General features: G+C 42.7%; 1 protein-coding gene across 1 annotated transcript in view; it reads left to right on the forward strand.

The window, feature by feature from the left end:
* The window catches only part of MCM3 (minichromosome maintenance complex component 3), an 18,864-nt gene extending 1,025 nt beyond the window's left edge, over positions 1 to 17,839 (forward strand). The window contains exons 2-17 of the mRNA XM_014532450.1: positions 668 to 780; positions 1,375 to 1,583; positions 2,300 to 2,430; positions 4,311 to 4,549; positions 5,032 to 5,140; positions 5,932 to 6,085; positions 6,362 to 6,493; positions 6,995 to 7,203; positions 9,791 to 9,965; positions 10,324 to 10,450; positions 11,268 to 11,418; positions 13,452 to 13,592; positions 14,520 to 14,623; positions 15,363 to 15,451; positions 15,885 to 15,954; positions 17,632 to 17,839. Coding sequence (XP_014387936.1) covers positions 668 to 780; positions 1,375 to 1,583; positions 2,300 to 2,430; positions 4,311 to 4,549; positions 5,032 to 5,140; positions 5,932 to 6,085; positions 6,362 to 6,493; positions 6,995 to 7,203; positions 9,791 to 9,965; positions 10,324 to 10,450; positions 11,268 to 11,418; positions 13,452 to 13,592; positions 14,520 to 14,623; positions 15,363 to 15,451; positions 15,885 to 15,954; positions 17,632 to 17,830 — 2,352 coding nt within the window. The 3' untranslated portion in view covers positions 17,831 to 17,839. The remainder of the gene's footprint in view (positions 1 to 667; positions 781 to 1,374; positions 1,584 to 2,299; positions 2,431 to 4,310; positions 4,550 to 5,031; positions 5,141 to 5,931; positions 6,086 to 6,361; positions 6,494 to 6,994; positions 7,204 to 9,790; positions 9,966 to 10,323; positions 10,451 to 11,267; positions 11,419 to 13,451; positions 13,593 to 14,519; positions 14,624 to 15,362; positions 15,452 to 15,884; positions 15,955 to 17,631) is intronic.
* Positions 17,840 to 18,783: the final 944 nt, after the last annotated feature.

Raw genomic sequence — 18,783 nt, forward strand, 5'->3', positions numbered from 1 at the left:
ATCTCTACCGAGGTGGTGATCCGCCGCGTTTAGGGTCCCCAGGCTTAGAGAGTGACTTCCTGTTGGGAGGGAGACTTCCTAATTGGGCTGTATTCTTTTTCAATACTGAGTGAGATGCCAAGGGAAGGTGGTTGTAATACAGGTAAAGGGTCTCGTGTGCAACCCGAGATCGGAAGCCGTAGGATGTTGGTAAAGCATCTTGAAGGGCGGCTGATGCTGGGCCTGTAAACACATAGCTAAGGCTCCCAACTCCTTTAGGTCCGGATCCGAGAACTCTTTCTGTATTATACAGATGGTCGGGAAAGAAAACATTTTAATCCTGTATGTGACTTTAAAATGAACATTCATTTTAACATGAGTATTAAAAGCCCGTTTCATTTACACTTTGACAAGGTTTGTATTTATTGTACTTGAAAGGTTGAGAAGTGACTGCGTACGGAAAGCTGTTGTTCATAGGAATAACAGCAGGGACTGTGAGGAAGTAATAACCCCACACTGTCCCCTTTGGGTGTAGGTGGAATCCGAGGCTAGCGAGTGAAGATATGGGAGGAATGGGCCTTCGGCTCTGCTGCAGAGATGGGCATTTATCTTGCTGTGAGAGCTGCCTCTCTTGAAAAACATTTTTGAATTGTGGCTGTTGTTATATACGGTGGTGGCTCTTTTGCAGGAAGACCAGGGAATTTATCAGAGCAAAGTTCGGGAGCTGATCAGTGACAACCAATACCGGCTGATTGTTAACGTGAATGATCTGCGCAGAAAAAATGAGAAGAGGGCTAATCGGTGAGTGGCAAGGGTTTCCAAGGGGATAGATATCCTGGCTCTGGGTGAGAATGGCTCCCTTCTCTCTTCCCCCCATTGGAACTGGCTTCCCAAGAGAGGACCTGGGTGAAATACTTTTTTACCTTGAAGCCCTCTTTGCCTCACCTGCTCCTATGTTGTTGTTTTTTTAAATCCTCACCGGAGGGACATGCTTATTGATTTTTAGAGGGAGGGGGAAGAAGAGAGAAACATCGATCAGTTGCCTTCCCATACACACCCCGACCAGGAATCAAAACTGCAACTTAGGTATGTGCACTGACCTGGAATCGAACCCACAACCTCTTGGTGTACGCTCCAGCCAACTGAGCCACACCGGCCAGGGCCCTGCTCCTATCCTCTTCTCTTCTAAAAATAGGTGGTAGGCATTTTCCTCTTAAGAGCTCCCCCTTCCATGTTTAGTTGAGTATCCTGAGTCTTGTAGGATGGGAGGAGAAAGTAGAAGCCAGATTTTCCTCCTTGGCCTTCATCGTTTTAGAATGTCCACTTCTGTTTTGAGGGTCAGCTTTTTTGAGTTCTGCTCTCTGCCTAATTATTCTTTCTCTTGTCCGTATGCAGCCTCCTGAACAATGCCTTTGAGGAGCTGGTTGCCTTCCAGCGGGCCTTAAAGGATTTTATAGCCTCCATTGATGCTACCTACGCCAAGCAGTATGAGGAGTTCTACATAGGATTGGAGGGCAGCTTTGGCTCCAAGCATGTCTCCCCCCGGACTCTCACCTCCGTCTTCCTCAGCTGTGTCGTCTGTGTGGAGGGCATTGTCACCAAGTGTGAGTGTGTTAAAGTAAAGGTCTGAGGGAATGGAGGTGGACTGACAGGGCCTGGGAAAGCAGGAGAGGTGGAGTAGAGCTGGGTAGCTTGTGGTATCAGAAAGGTGGAGCATTTAAGTTACCAGGTGAAAGTTGGAGGAGCTCCGAGTGATTAGGAGGACCTTGAGTGGCCACCTGTGCTCGCAGGATGCTGAATTCTGCTGAGAGGGGAGGAGTCTTGGCTCTTGGCAGTCTCCTCTTTCTAACCCTGAACTCCTGCTACCTCATTTGGGATCGGTTGTACTTAAAGTTTTACATGGGTATGGTGTTGTTCTATATAGAAATGTAAAGATGAATACATGACATGTGTTACTGAAACAGCTTAAACTAGTTGGGACATTAGTATTTGGAGTCATCATAGGCTTGCCTGGGTTAGGTCCCACCTTTATGACTGTCTAGTTCAGTGATGGCGAACCTTTTGAGCTCAGCATGTCAGCATTTTGAAAAACCCTAACTTAACTCTGGTGCCGTGTCACATATAAAAATTTTTTGATATTTGCAACCATAGTAAAACAAAGACTTATATTTTTGATATTTATTTTATATATTTAAATGCCATTTAACAAAGAAAAATCAACCAAAAAAATGAGTTCGCGTGTCACCTCTGACATGCGTGTCATAGGTTCGCCATCACTGGTCTAGTTGGATGACTTCATATGCATGTTTTCCATTCCTAGGCTCTCTAGTTCGTCCCAAAGTTGTCCGCAGTGTCCACTACTGTCCTGCTACAAAGAAGACCATAGAGCGACATTACTCTGATCTCACCACCCTGGTGGCCTTTCCTTCCAGCTCTGTCTACCCCACCAAGGTGAGGGGAATGAATTGATTGAACCTCTTTGGAGGTTGTAGTCAAAAATGTCTTTTAATGCAAGTAATTGGGTAACATCTGAAGTCTTCTAAAAGAAAATAGGGTGAAAGTTGGAACTGAGGATTAATCTAAAGGAAAGATTGATTGTTAGCCAGAACTTAATATGGAAAGTTCACAAATTTTTTTTATAAGAATAAATATTCACTGTAGAAAATTATGAAAGGGTTGAAAGAAGGATATAATTTTATAGACTAATATGGAAAATACCTACGCTACAACGTTACTATGTGCTCTTTGCGGGCATTTTGCTACAGGCTTGAGAGAAGCTTGGCCTAAGCAATGACTTTATTCTTAGTGTGCAGGTTGATCTGAATTGAGAATGACGTGAAGCTTTACTTAATGAGACAAAAGAAGATTATTACTATTGATTACTTGATGTTTGAACTCATTCTATCCAAGAAGAGCTGTCCCCACCATTAATTTTAATTGAGAGCTACTGTATCCAAAGAATTGTTAGGCACTGTGGAGGACACACGTATAAATAAGACCCAGTTCTTGTCTTCAATATTATTAACTGGTAGAGGAATCTTAGCATTCCTCTTACTATATAAACAACTAAAACAACAATGAGTATCTTAGAATTATTACTGCAACTTGCTTTAGAGTCATTTAGTCTATCTCCAGATGATATATTGAAGTCTGGAGAGGTTAAGTGACTTGCTTATGTCTTAGTGATGATTCTAATGATGGGACCCATGTCTTTTTACTTTTAGGCCACTTGTATTGTCTAAGTAATCCTGCTCTCTAGAATCCCCCTTTCTAGACTTTCTTCTGCAGGAATTATTCAAGGAGTACTCTCCTACCAATTACTGTGGCCAAGCTTCTTTGCTTGAGCTGTGAAATACACCAGACCAGGCCTTTGGAGGTGTGTCTACTGTAGTGCTTAGAGCTTGGATTTTGGAGTTATGTCTGCCTTGAGTCCTGGCTCCAGTACTTATGGTGTGATCTTAGGGAACGTATTTAACTGCTCCCAGCCTCAGTTTTTATAATCTGTTATAAAATACCTGCTTTACTGAGTTGTGATGATTACATGAGATAATTCCATGAAATAATAGCACAGTGTTTTGCACATAGTAAACATTTAGTAAGTGTTGTGGGTTTTTTTGAAAACTCAAATGGCAAGTAAGTAAAACTTTAAAAATGTCTTTACTAAAGTTTAATACACACACAGCAGCATACAACTTGATGAATACCTATAAAATCAGCATCCAGAACAGGAAACAACCTTACCAGCAATCAAAAGTCCCTCTTGAGGGCCCACACTGCCCTGTTAGTCTATCCTCATGTCCTGCAGTATAAATTATTTTTGCTTATTTTTATATTTTATCTAAATAAATACTCTTGTGTTGGCTTCCGTTTGTGAGATTTATCCTTGTGTGTAGGTATATTTCATTGTATAGTTGACTTGTGTGAGTATACCACATTTATTTAATCATTCTGTTGCTGACATTTGGATATTGTCTAACTTGGTCATTAGAAATAGTGCTGCTGTTAACTTTGTAGAACAAGGCTTTTGTTGGGTATTACATAGGAGTGGAAATATTGCATCATGGTGAAAGTATATATTCAGCTTTAGTAGGGGAAGGATCTTAATTTAGATGTTATATAGCTGTGGTCCATTCAGACTAGAGATTGCCTCTTTCATCTAGATGGTTTGTTATTAGATAAGGTTGGAAAAGCTGGAGAAGATATTTGGCTTTTTTGCTTCTGGATGTTAAAATCATGAAGTCATCAAATTATACTTGTTTCCCACCACAAATTAGTGTGGTATTTCTAAGACAGAGCTGAGATAACTGTGCTTTTCTGTGTGCCTTTTCCAGGATGAGGAGAACAATCCCCTTGAGACAGAATATGGCCTTTCTGTCTACAAGGACCACCAAACCATCACTATCCAGGAAATGCCAGAGAAGGCCCCAGCTGGCCAGCTTCCTCGCTCTGTGGATGTCATTCTGGATAATGACCTGGTGGATAAAGTGAAGCCTGGTGACAGAATCCAGGTGGTGGGGACCTACCGTTGCCTTCCCGGAAAGAAGGGAGGCTACACCTCTGGGACCTTCAGGTAAAGGGTCAGTCATGAAGTGTTTGGAATGCTGCTGGCAGCTTCCATATTTGGTAGTATTCTTTCTCCAGTTTGCCATGTTCCAGAGAGTTATAACAGGTGGAGTGCACTATCTGCCCGGGAGATGGGATACCTGTTTTCTATAATATAAAACTGGTAATACTCTCTTATGTTAAAAGTGGGAGGTACTGGTAATATGATTATAGCCTCATGGCTTACCTGGGAGTATCTCACATTTTCCCACCTCACCTCCTTCCTATATATACTTCTACTTGAAACTCTGTGGGTTAGCAGGAGATGCATTCCTGAGCTGAGGCATTGCCAGATGTTTAGGTCATAGATGAAGAGAGAATCAATTATTTAATTCAGAACAGCTTTCTTTTTTAAAAAAAATTTGATATTCTAGATTATTAATTTAAAAAGGCTCTGATGTTAGGAATTGAAAATAGCAGGCTTTCTCTTAATTCTCTTCTTTGTCCTAGGACCGTTCTGATCGCCTGCAATGTGAAGCAAATGAGCAAGGACATTCAGCCTTCATTCTCTGCGGAGGATATAGCCAAGATCAAGAAGTTCAGCAAAACCCGCTCCAAGGTCTGGGTGTCCTTCGGGGCGTGGAGGGTGCGGATGGAATTGTACGGGTTGTGTTTGGGCATGGCCATCTTTGTACTGGACCAGGAGGAAGGTCGAGGTTTTTCCTCTGAAGTATTTGGTGCTAGCTTCTAGTTTTGACCCAATCAGTGAGCAACAGGGTGTTTTTGCTGTTTGTTCTTTAATATTTCTGTTGTGCTACCTGCTGGGCTGCTAAGTGAACCTAATATAAATAAAGAATAGGATTTAGAATATCAGTGTGCCAATGAGTCTTTACTGAAGACATTAGTGATACATTGCTACTTAAATTTATAATAGTGGTTTTATTTGTTTTAGTTCTCAGAAACATTTTTCTTTTTAAAGAAAATGTTAACATTTAGAATTGAACAAAATATAATGCATGTGTGACATAGGTTACTGCTGAAGCACAATACATATTTTTATTGAACCTAAAATGTTTTGAAACTGGAAACACTTCTTCTGGCTTAAAAATTATGATCATTTATGATTAGTATGAATGGAGAGTATAAAGATAAGCAGATTTCAGTTTTGATGAGGGATCACTTTTTTTCTTAAAGATTAAACTAAGCAAGTTTTGGAATCTAGGCTTCCTCTGTAACTGCTTTGAAAATGATCTGATCAATGAGATTTGTCTTAGAGAGGAAGATTTTACTATCAGAAACAGTATTTGTATTTGTGTTTGTGTATATCTTCAAGCATTTTGAATAGGCTGCATTGTAAAGTGGAGCTCAGCACAATCCCATGGAATCTCATTAGACTTTCACACCCTGTAGGATATCTTTGACCAGCTGGCCAAGTCCTTGGCCCCCAGTATCCATGGGCATGACTATGTCAAGAAGGCAATCCTCTGCCTGCTCTTGGGAGGGGTAGAGCGTGACCTGGAAAACGGCAGCCACATCCGTGGGGACATCAATATTCTTCTTATAGGTATGGTGCTGGGATTTGCTCTCGACTCCTGGTCTTCCCTAGTGGAGTGTGGTTGAGGACTCTATAACCTGTACCCGGCTGCATTTTAGTCCTGTAAAAGGTCTCCTGGTTTATATATCTAAAATATATTTTTCTGCAAATGATAAACAGAAAGTGAAGGAAATCCTGTTAATAAATTACTATATATTTGTTATGTCAAGAGCTGTTCTAAAAACTCAGAAGTTGGGAATGTGGAAACTTTCTTAGAGAGTCACCACTGCCCCTATCCAATTACAGGAGACCCATCGGTTGCCAAGTCTCAGCTGCTGCGGTATGTGCTTTGCACTGCACCCCGGGCTATCCCTACCACTGGTCGGGGCTCCTCTGGAGTGGGTCTGACGGCTGCTGTCACCACAGACCAGGAAACAGGTAAGAGAGGGTGTAAGGTCCTTGGCAGATGTCTAGCAGTGAGACCAAGCATGTAGAGAACTGAGTGTCGGGCAACAGTGGGTGAGTTATTTAAGTTTGGGTGACCCTCTATTGACAAGAATGTCTCCTAGAAGGCTATTTAAAAGAGTTTTTGAGGAGAAAGCAAATTGGAAGGGAAATGAAAACGAAGATTGTACTGTTTCCTAAATTAGAGGAAGGAGTTTGAAGACTAGTGAAAAGAGAACAGATCTACTTGGGAAATTACTTGAGGATGAGGATGAAGAGAGAAGAATCTATAAAGGAAGTTGGTTGGAGTCTTGCTGCTTAGGGGTCAAAGTGGGGCAAGGAATTACCCACCAGGGATTCCTTAAGTCTCTAGTTGCTGACGTCACTATATTCTCATGTGGGACAGTAAGAGGGTCCCAGGAGGGGGTTGAAATGTCTCCCTCTGTCCCCTACAACCTGGATTATAGCATGTATATTTGTCTCCCTACTTCCCAGGGGAACGTCGTCTGGAAGCAGGGGCTATGGTCCTGGCTGACCGTGGTGTGGTTTGCATTGATGAATTTGACAAGATGTCTGATATGGACCGCACGGCCATCCACGAAGTGATGGAGCAGGGTCGAGTCACTATCGCCAAGGCTGGCATCCATGCTCGACTGAACGCCCGCTGTAGTGTTTTGGCAGCAGCCAACCCCGTCTATGGCAGGGTCAGTGGAATCAGGCACTTAACCATTGTCCTCACCTTCATTTAGTTTTGCTTGATAACTGGACTGAGAAGTTTAGTTTAGGTAACCCAGGGAAACAACAGGCCAAAGACCAAAGTAAGCTTATTATCTTTAGGCCCTCTTGTTGCTGTCCTTGGTTTAGGGCAGTGATGGCGAACCTTTCGAGCTCAGCGTGTCAGCATTTTGAAAAACCCTAACTTAACTCTGGTGCCGTGTCACATATAGAAATTTTTTGATATTTGCAACCATAGTAAAACAAAGATTTATATTTTTGATATTTATTTTATATATTTAAATGCCATTTAACAAAGAAAAATCAACCAAAAAAATGAGTTCGCGTGTCACCTCTGACATGTGTGTCATAAGTTCGCCATCACTGGTTTAGGGCCATGGTTCCTCACCCACTCGTACACATCAGAATCCCCTGGAAAGTTACTTATTTAAAGCAACTTTTCAGAAATACAAAGACGAAAACAAAAATGACCTGCAGTCTCACCTCCCAGGTAACCTGTACTGACATTAAAATGAACGTACTATGTACATGTGATGTGGTAGGAGGATTTATATACAGAACAGAGAGGTACAATATGGAAATTCTATTTCTTTCCCAAGAGATAGCCACTAACAGCTCCCGAATGTTTTCAGGAAACAAAAATTAAGCATGTACCAACAATGCACTATCTCCATGTTAAAGATTAATCTATCTTTAGGTTTTAGATGTAATCTTATATTTATTCTGCTTGAGGTTTGCTGAGCTTGCCTTTTTTTTTTTTTAAAATAGTCTAGCATTTCATTGTATGGATTAACAGTAAATATTTTTAACTTGTCTCTATTTGATGGGCATTTGCTACTATCCCTTTGTGAATGAAGCTGCAACAAAATCCCTTCATGTGCGTTTTGTTATACATTTGGGAGTATGCTTGTACGATAAATACCTAGTAATGGAATTACTAGATTGAGTTAAATGCATTATTTTGGTAGAGATTGCCAAATTGCCCTCCATAAAGATTGTGTCATAATAATACTGTTAACTAATACTTATAAATGCTTTATATTTATCAACTCCTTTCATCCTCACAATAACTCCTGTGAGGTGTAGGTAGTGTCCTTATTTTACAGATGAGAGAATGGAGGCATAAGAGTTTAAGTAACTTGCTCAAGAGTCACAAACTAGAAAATGGCAAAGCCGGGATTTGAACTAGAGCCTGTGCTGTGCTCTGGCAATTTATCTCACAGTGTGTGGGAATACCTGTTTTGGTGGTGTTTAAATATACAGGTGCCTGATTCCTAGCCTAGAGTTTCTGAATCCAAATCTCTCTGAGTTAGGGCTTTTGGTAACTATGGTTTGGAAAGGTTCCGCAGGTTGGTTCTAATTCATAGTGTGCATTGAAACCATAGGTTTTTAGATGAATGCTAATGTATGTTTACATTATTCTGAAGAATTGAATTATAGGGAAATATAGGGGAAAATGGCAAGTCCTGAAATGTGAACATGGTCATCAGAATGATTATTAATCTTACTCCCAAGATTGTTAGGCCCTCTGAAGTGTATGTGGGAGGGCCGGCATTAGCCTAGTGCAGTGATGGCGAACCTTTTGAGCTCGGCGTGTCAGCATTTTGAAAAACCCTAACTTAACTCTGGTGCCGTGTCACATATAGAAATTTTTTGATATTTGCAACCATAGTAAAACAAAGACTTATATTTTTGATATTTATTTTATATATTTAAATGCCATTTAACAAAGAAAAATCAACCAAAAAAATGAGTTCGCGTGTCACCTCTGACACGCGTGTCATAGGTTCACCATCACTGGGCCCTAGTGGGTCCTGAATTGAAAGATAAGAATACAGGGAGTCTTGACTCCCAGGGGAAAACTCCTATGATTCTTACTTCTTCTTCTTTTTTTTTTTATTGATTTCAGAGAGGGAGAGAAAGCTAGAAACATCAATGATGAGAGAGAATCATTGATTAGCTGCCTCCTGCACGCCCCACCTTGGGGCTGGAGCTTTGCAACCCAGGAATGTGCCCTGACCTGGAATCAAACCGTGACCTCCTGGTTCATAGGTCGACGCTCAAACACTGAGCCATGCCAGCTAGGCTCCTATGATTCTTAAAACATAATTTAGATTATTGATAATTTTCATTTTACTCATTACTTTCTGAGTAAGGGACTCTAAAGTTTCTAAGTTTCTCTGGTTTAGCCAGCTTGTCTTCAGGGTTGGTCCTGCCTTGGGAACGAGAGGAGCAGAATACAGCTTGGGGAGGAGGAGGCTGGTTTGAGATCCAGACACAGCCTGATGGAGGCACCTACTCTAGGAGGTGGGGCTCTGTTTGCTGGGAAGGAAGGAGGTGGGGCCTGGAGTCACTCAGGTCAGCTGAGCTTCAGTTAGAGAAGGGTTGTGGGTAGAGGTGAATTACTATTTTAATAGTGTTAAAATTTTCTACTTCACTGCTTCTGTTTTTTTTCTCTAAGGCCTAGTCTTGCATTCTCACTCCCAGAATCAATCCAGCCTCCTTGTCCTTTCTATTGATTATTGCCTCCACTTTCCTTTTCTCTTGTGTTCCCAGTATGATCAGTACAAGACCCCTATGGAGAACATTGGGCTGCAGGACTCACTGCTATCCCGATTTGACTTACTCTTCATCATGCTGGACCAGATGGACCCTGAGCAGGATCGGGAGATCTCTGACCATGTCCTTAGGATGCACCGTTATAGGACACCAGGGGAGCAGGATGGAGATGGTGAGACCACGAGAAGAGTAAGGGAGAGAAGGGAGCCTAAACTGATCTCCTTATCTGATGCCCAATCCAGGTGGTGGGGTGTGTCTGGGTTGATGTCGAAGATGCCATTCCTGGCCTGGCCACCTCCTTTTACTGCTCACTGGAGGTTATCCTGAGGTGTGTCTTTTGTCCATTTCTGGGCCTGGGAACACCTTTGAGCATCTTCTGTGGGCCAGGTGGTTCCACCTTCCTTACTTTTGGCCTCGGCATGTCTGTTTCCTTGGGGGTCCTTGCTTTGTGAGTCTTTCTCTTCCTTCCTGTGCAGTTCCCCTGGTTAAGCTCTTTCTTACTCTCTTTTCTCTCCCCTTGGGTTTTCTAGCTATGCCTTTGGGTAGTGCCGTGGAAATGTTGGCCACAGATGATCCCAACTTTAGCCAAGACGACCAGCAGGATACCCAGATTTATGAGAAGCATGACAACCTTCTGCACGGGCATAGGAAGAAAAAGTGAGCATTTCTCAGACCTGTCCCTTGAGGGAAACTGAGATTTGTGTCATATTAGAACGTGTATATCTAATATTGTATCATATTAGGGCGTGTGTATATATTTATGCTGTCCAGGCTAAGATTATGCTGAATCATAACCATGTGGACCTGTTTTCTTCTGGTTCCACAGAGACTCCCCTTTTCCTGGCCAGTTGCCTTATAAATGTTTGTGGGTGATTAAGCTTAGGTTCTGATCTTTTCCTAAAATAGAAGATTGATGACATGCCTAACTGATTGTGGGTGTGATGTCATCTTGTGAAGGATTGCGCGTCATGTAGCTATTTATATTGAGTTCATGGTAAAGGGTCAGGAGATGGCAAGCCCTGGAGGCTTTGCAAGTCGATTTGAATAAAGGAAACTTGCGACCAGATGCTCAAAGCATGAAATGTGAGCTCTTACTCTTCTATTTTTGGCCACAGTGCAGTAGGAAACATAACATCATCTTCAAACCTGTTGGTTTAAGAACATAAAGTTTCAAGTCAGAAAACCGATTTGAGTCTACTAAGCTTCTCTGCGCCATACTTTTCCCATGTATGAAATAGGGCAAATAATACATAAACTTCTTAACTCACAATAAATACCTAAGTGATACCTGTAGAATTAAAGAAAAATATGTGAAAGGGCCTTGGACATGCTCCATATGAGATTTATGATAATGGGTTCTAGGCTGTGTCTGCTTTGCCACTTGATCTTGTCTTCTCTGAGGAGAGGCAGAGCCACCGTCTCAGGCAGGTGCTGAGGTGTGGCAGGGCGGGGAGTTCACTGTGTGTGGGTCTAGGGAGAAGATGGTGAGTGCGGCTTTCATGAAGAAGTACATCCACGTGGCCAAAATCATCAAGCCCATCCTAACGCATGAGTCGGCCACCTACATCGCAGAGGAGTACTCACGCCTGCGCAGCCAGGACAGCATGAGCTCCGACACCGCCAGGGTGAGTCCCCGAGGACAAGAGGGCCCTGGGAGTCCCTTAAGCATGTGGCTGGGAAGAGTCCTTACTATCTGGGGCTCTGAAGCCATTTTAACGTAGTGATTCTTTACCTTTTCCTTCTGGTCTTGACACAATGGTAATCATTTCCTTTTACAAAGGAAAATGAAATAAGAACCCCCGAGATAATATGTATCTGATCAGTTCAGATGATGTTGGCCTCCAGAATCTGTGGTCTATTTAGCAAACATGAGCCACTTCTGGGAACTGAATGAGTCTATTCTTATAGGCAGTGTTAAAATAAGAGCTCAGATCTGGGCTGGGGAGGCAGAAAGACAGGTAGAAAGATCATGCATACATATTTATAAATATATACCACAATGTGGTACTTGAAGATGACTGCATGTGAGATTGCTGGAGACAGATGAAGAAGCATCAACTTTTCCCTTAGACATTCCAGAAGGTTATGAATATCAGGAAAGGATTCCCAGAGTGTGATATTTGAGCTGTACTTTGACAGATGACTTGCAGTTGGACAACTGTGATGATTTTCCAAAGCTATTTCTAGAAACCTTACATACCAGCCCATGAGTTTATCTAAATCTTTTGGGGCAGTTTAGTTCATACAGGATTTTACCAAGAAACCCAAGTCCAAAACCCTCATCCTGCAATACAGACATAGACTCTTGGATTCTATGTGATCCCAGATCATCTACTTCAGCCTCACCCAGGACAGGAATTGTGTTTCCTAGAATTCCTTCTGGAACTTCATTGACACCCCAGGGAGAACATGCCTAGTATATCACTGCATTGAAATGTTACGATAGTCTTCTACTTATCGAGCTTAAACCTGCTTCACTGTGATGCCTACCCATGGGTCTCAGTGTTGTTTTCTGGAGATTTTGTATGACTTGTCTTCTTCAATTAAACAACTCCCTTTCTTTTTAAGTTTCTCACATATGAATACACTCCAGTGTGTCAAAGGCCTCTCACTGCACATAATATACCAACCAGGGCTATAATGGAGCACATAAACTCCAAACTCTGGTAGCTTTCTAAATCATTAAAAGTTTTAGTTAACTTATATAAATATAAATACATTTGTTTTTGAATGTCAGATTGGGTTTAAATGATAATTTTAAAGACTTGAAAGTAGAAGTGACCACATACTTCACTGGTGCATCATACAGCGGGAGGTGTGGTAGTACAGCCCTTCGTCCTGGCCCGAGGTTTCCAGCTAATTTTTGGATCTTTCACCTCTCTGCTCACAGTTTCGTTATTCATAAAATAATGAGAAAGTTGGATAAAGTCAGGGATGCTTAACGAGGAGGGCACATCAGAAGCACCTGGAACTTAAAAAAAGTACAGGTGTCTAGTCCTGTGTGCTAAGGAACACAGACATTCTGGTTCCTTAGGCCAGGGGCCCTGTTCAGACAATAACAGTTAAAAAAGGTGAAGGCACCCCAGTTTTGCATGCACCCTCCTCTCCTTTGAGAACTGTTTGATAACTTGTCAGAGTTCTGCTCCTCTGGACTTAGTGAGTTCATCCAACTTTTAAAAATGTGTCCTCTTTCACGCCCCTCATTAGCGTGGCCTTGGACAAGTTATTTGAGTCCCATTTTTGTCATCTATAAAACTTTTTTAGTAATGAAGAGCGTTAATGACACAAGGAATGCAAAAACAAAGTTATTGATGCATTAGGCCTGCAGTAAGGGACTCTTCCTTCACTTTGGTACTCCTTCTAGGCTTTTCTTTTCTTTTTTTTTACTTTTCCAGCTGCAAGATGCCTAATTTTCTTCTTTCCTGTTCACCTACTCCTCCCTCCCTCAGCTCTCTCTCACACATATTTCCATGATAATTTTCATCTTTCTGAATTTCATATGGTATTTGTAGAGAATACAGAGCTCTGAATCCTTTGCTTGGACCTCTTAGAGCTTTTCTGGTAGTGTCATTATTTCCTTATCGGTGCGGTGGGAATGATGGGCATGCCTAAATAATATGTGTAATTCTGGACAAGGAATTCTCGTTTTCTCCCCCAGACCTCCCCAGTTACAGCCCGGACCCTGGAAACCCTGATTCGGTTGGCCACGGCCCATGCCAAGGCCCGCATGAGCAAGACTGTGGACCTGCAGGATGCAGAGGAAGCTGTGGAGTTGGTCCAGTACGCTTACTTCAAAAAGGTGAGGATTCAGGTGCTTGGCTGAGAGATCCTTCTGAAGAAGCCATTGGTGCTTGGCTTCTCAGCCTCCCCTGGCCGTCAGCTGTGTTTGGGTCATCAGCAGAAAGTAGCATCTATCTGCCAGTGTTCAGTTGGCCTCATTCCTTTCTCTGGGACCTGCAGCACCAGTGGTTCCCAATCTACCTGCATGTGAGAAGCAGCTAGAGTTTTAAAATACCGATGCTAGAGCCCAGAGGGATTCTGGTTTCATTGATGTGCTATACCTTCTCTACTTCCTTTGCCCCTTAAAAAGGTAGATGTTTCCAAAGGATTGATCTTGATAATCTTCCTCTTCTATACTTTTCCCCTTGGCACCTCTTCAGGTGTCCCATTGGCGCCTCAAAAACTAATGTCACAAGTTGAATTCTCAGACTTGCTTCTCGTATTTCTGCTTGTGACATTTCATCTCTGTTATTTTAGACACCAAGACTTGAAATCTCGACTCCCTTTTTCTCATTGCCTCCGCCCCTCAATCGAACTGTAGCTTTTTAGTCGTGGGTCTGATAAACTTTTCTTGGCTATTTCTCTTTCGAGGGTGGGCGTAGTCTTAAATTTAAATTGAACACCTGATTTATAAAGAGGTGAATTGTTTCCCACTTAACCATTATGGGCTGGACTTTTTTCTCATTCATTTCTTTATTCGGTAAACACTCATTAAGTACCTACTATGTGAAAAGAATTGAACACACCACTCAGCATTTCTAAGGATGAGTAGCAGCCTGTCCCCTGGTCCTGGGACTTGGGGACAAGAGAGGCTAGGTGAGTCCTTAGACCCATGGGCATCATTTCTGCTGAAGGTGCAGAAAGGACTCTTATTCAGAGTTCTTTATTCCGTCCCCTGGCATCAGTGACCCCTCCCACCACCCATCCACACTTGGCTTGGTCCTAGGTTCTGGAGAAGGAGAAGAAACGTAAAAAGCAAAATGAGGATGAATCAGAGGCAGAAGATGAAGAGGAGAGAAGCCAGGAGGACCAAGAACAGAAGAGGAAGAGGTAAAGTTGGGCAAAGAGAAATGGAGAAAAAGACTTCAGTTGAGGCTGGGGGAGGGGGAAGGGTGAATCAAGTCAGTAGACATCAGGTTCTTCAGGGGAAGGGTTCCTGGACCTGCACACCTTGAGGGTGAAGGTAACTGGGACAAAGGAGAGAATGAGCGAGCCCTCGCTGTCTTTAGTGTGATGCTTTTTCCTCTTTCCTGCTAAAGAAATGCTGAATAGCAGTAACTCACTCGAAGGTTTTTGAATGTGTGTTTCAGAATTTTCCCCTCAAGATTATTTATTCTTCTTGGGCCTGTGGTTGAATTTGTGAGGGTGGGTGATAGGGAAAAACCATTAGGAAGCAGAAAAAGCAACAGTTTATACAGGCCTGGGCTTTTTAAATCCTCACTTGATCATATGTGTATTTTTTTCTACCCATTGATTCTAGAGAGAGAGAGAGAAGTTGAGGGAGAGAGTGAGAGGAAAAGAGAGAGGAAGAGAAACATCGATGTGAGAGAGAAACCGACCAGTTGCCTCCTGTACTCATCCTGACTAGGATTGAACCTACAACCTGGGCCTGTGCCCTGACTGGGAATTGGTCCTGTGACCATGAAGTGCATGGGGATGATGCTAACCACTGAAAACACCAGCCAGGGTGTTTGACTTTGATTGTCAAAGGTTCTGGTTCCTTTTCTCTATGATCAGAGATACAGGCAGGGCTCCCTAAAGCTTTTCTTAACTGCTATGGGTCTTTTAGGAGGAAGACTCGTCATCGCTCAGATGCTGGGGATGGGGACTCATATGACCCCTATGACTTCAGTGACACAGAGAAGGAAATGCCTCAAGGTAAGAGAGCATCCCCTATTGATAATATTTTTAGTTACTCTGTGCACTGCATTTTGTGGGGACTCCCATATGGTTCTGCTTGGGACCCTGTGTCCAAGAGGTTTGTCCCAAGAGAGCCTCAGACACTCAGTGAACCTGGAAAATAAGCTCTGGCAGTTGTTTGCTTCTCTCTTTGATGAACTGTGCTCTTTGCCAACCTGGCGTAAACATCCCAGATCACGTGTATTGAGGTCTCCTGCCTGACACATGCTTATATTGTTCATTCGTTGGAGAGTTCCCTTTACCCTAATTGTCCTGCCTGGCCCCGGAATAACTCTAGGAAATAGTGTTCAGCAGGCTCAGTGAGGTGGGGAGCAGAGATCACTTCTCTGGTGTGTATGCAAATGGCTTCCTTGTTGTCCTCTCACCCTCTGCCACCATTTATCTTCTAAAGTGCAAACTCCGAAGTCAGTGGACTCACAGGAGACCAAGGAATCCCCGGAGGTGGAGTTGAGTGAATCCAGGTGAGTAGGGAAGGGATTTTATGTGTGCTGCTGAGGCAAGGATTTCTTCTAGGGGAGAGGATATGAAACAAGCTGCTTGTCAACAGAGCTTAAAACCAGAGGCCCAGGGATTTCTAAAAACATTTATATTTTGATTATACTTTCAAACTTTAAAAAGTTGCAAAAATAGTTTGTAAAGAACTCTTGTATACCCTTTGTTCAGAATTCCTAGGTGTTTGCACTTTACCATTTGCTTTCTAAACAGTTCTCTCTGTGGGAATTTTAAACCTGAAGACCCAGTGAAGTCAGGAGGAAGAGTCTTAGAGCAAGGACAGAGTTTGTGTCTTTGACACTTGGCTCTTCTCAGTAGGAGATATATGTAGATGTAGATATAGGTATAGGTATGTTTACATATAAAAATATAAATATATATTCATATTTGTAATTTATAGATACAGCTCCCTGAAACTCTAGTGGTAAATCTCTTCAACTCAAATTGACAATTCATTTGTTTTGAGTTGAAGAGTTTTACCACCAGAGTTTTAGAAATAGTCTTATGGAGAAATTTTTTTACTGGGCACCTAAAAAACTCCATGGTTAAGTTTTGCTTTTTTCTTTTAGTATCTTAAACACACACAACACAATATGTTTACTGAAGAGTTGGAAAACATTGAAAAGTATTTAGGAAAAAACATTAAAATCAATTGTAATTCTGCTCATGAGAGAAAACAATTGAACTATATCTGAAAGCACTTTTGAATCAGCTCATACAGATCTCTTTTTAATGACTGCAGGGTTTCCATAGTATGGATGTGTAAAATGTTGACATTTAGGTTCCTACTGTTTACAGTAAAACAGTAAATCTGCTGTTTACAGTAAAACATCCTCATTTATCTGTGCACTTGTGCAAGCGTAGCTAGCTGTAATGTTAATTTCTAGAAATGGACTTCCTGGGTCAAAGGATATGTATGTACTTTAAAATTTTAGTGCTTGTTGCTAAATTGCCACCCAAAGATCCCATCCCAGTTTACATTTCTACCAACAGTATATGGGAACGCCAATTTCCCACACCCTCAAAGGCCTCTTATTTTAAAACTAGAGGCCTGGTGCACGAAATTCGTACACTGGGGGAGGTGGGGCGGGTGGGGGTCCCCACAGCCCAGCCTGCGTTCTCTCGCAGTCCAGGACCCCTTGCTCCTTACTGCCCGCCTGCACCCTGCTCCTTACCGCTCAGCTCACTGCTCCTTAGCACTACCACGGAGGAGGGAGAGGCTCCTGCCACCGCCACTTCACTCACCAGCCAAGAGCCCGGCTTCTGACTGAGGGGAGCGCACTGACCACCAGGGGGCAGCTCCTGTGTTGAGCGTCTGCCCCCTGGTGGTCAGTGCACGTCATAGCAACTGGTCTTTCCGCCGTTCAGTGGATTTGCATATTAGGCTTTTATTATATAGGATGCTATTGTTTCTCAGTGCTCAAATCGAAGGTTTCAGGAAGTTCTATAATACAACAGTTTAGTTTTAAAGGGAGAAACGTGTGTGGGGCAGTCATCAAAGGTGCATGTACATGCGTGCATGTTTTTGTGTGTGGGGGGGGACTGCTATACTGTACTAACCCTTAGGCTTTCCCAACATAGATCTTGCATGAAAGCATTTGGGTTTGTTTACTCCTCCTTCACCCATTTTTTTCTGTTTGGGGCAGGTTGAAGGCATTCAAGGTGGCCCTCTTGGAGGTGTTCCGGGAAGCTCACGCCCAGTCAGTGGGCATGAATCGCCTCACAGAATCCATCAACCAGGACAAAGACGAGCCCTTCTCTCCAGAGGAGATCCAGGCAGCGCTGACCAAAATGCAGGACGACAACCAGGTCATGGTGTCTGAAGGCATCGTTTTCCTCATCTGAGGAGGCCTGTGTCTGAACTTCTTTGGTCTGCCAAGAAAGCTCTCGTCCCACCCCACCCTCACCCCTATCTTGGTCTTTGCCTTTATTCCCTGAATAACAGTGTTTATTAAAACCGAAGTTGAGGGTCACGTGCTGAAGCTGAAACCGGACTTGGTGGAAGCTTTGGAATGGAAGCTGCTGTGTGGTAAAGCAAGAGTCAAGTGGGAAAGGACCAAGATGATGGGCTCTCGTTGTCAAAGACAGGATCATATTCCCCACTTCATCCCAAAGCAAAGCCACCTGTTGTTTGCTGTAAATAGCATATGACTTCTGAGTACTTTGGGGCACAGCTGGTTTTTGTTTATCCTCTCTGTTGGTTGGCTTTTATTTCCTCTGAGCACTTTGGTCTAGAGTGGGCTTTGTTTTACACTGGTGGGGAGATGCTCTGAAGCAAGGCATGAAGGCCAAGGAAGCTTTGTTTGAAGGAGCACCAGTTTAAATAACCTCTGACCTAAATATCCAAGACTTTGAATAAACTTAGCCATTTTTGTACTGTGTACATGGCTTTAACACTGTGTGCTGTTACACATTTAATTTTGTTTTCCTTAAACGCTCTGCCCTACAAGATTTGCTGCTCCCACATTTGCACCAAGCCACCACAAGGTGGCAGCAGGCTGCCGTGCACTCTTTGGGGATTAAGTCTTTAGGTAGTTTTCTTCTTCAGCGACACCAGCCTTTATCAGTTAAGATTATGCAACCCAAATCCTGCTGTTTTGAAATAGATAAATGGCCACAGGAGGCCAGTGAGTGAAAGTCCAGGAGCAGAATTGACCCTCTACCAGGCTTTTTCGAGCCTGAATCAAATCCCCTTCATGAAGAGACAATACCTAATTTATCAGATACCTCTAAATCATGTCAGGTTTTTTTTTTGTTTTTTTTTAGTATCTTTTATTGATTTTTTACAGAGAGGAAGG

Source organism: Myotis brandtii, unplaced genomic scaffold (genome assembly GCF_000412655.1).
Source record: "Myotis brandtii unplaced genomic scaffold, ASM41265v1 scaffold893, whole genome shotgun sequence".
Classification (NCBI taxonomy): Eukaryota; Metazoa; Chordata; class Mammalia; order Chiroptera; family Vespertilionidae; genus Myotis; species Myotis brandtii.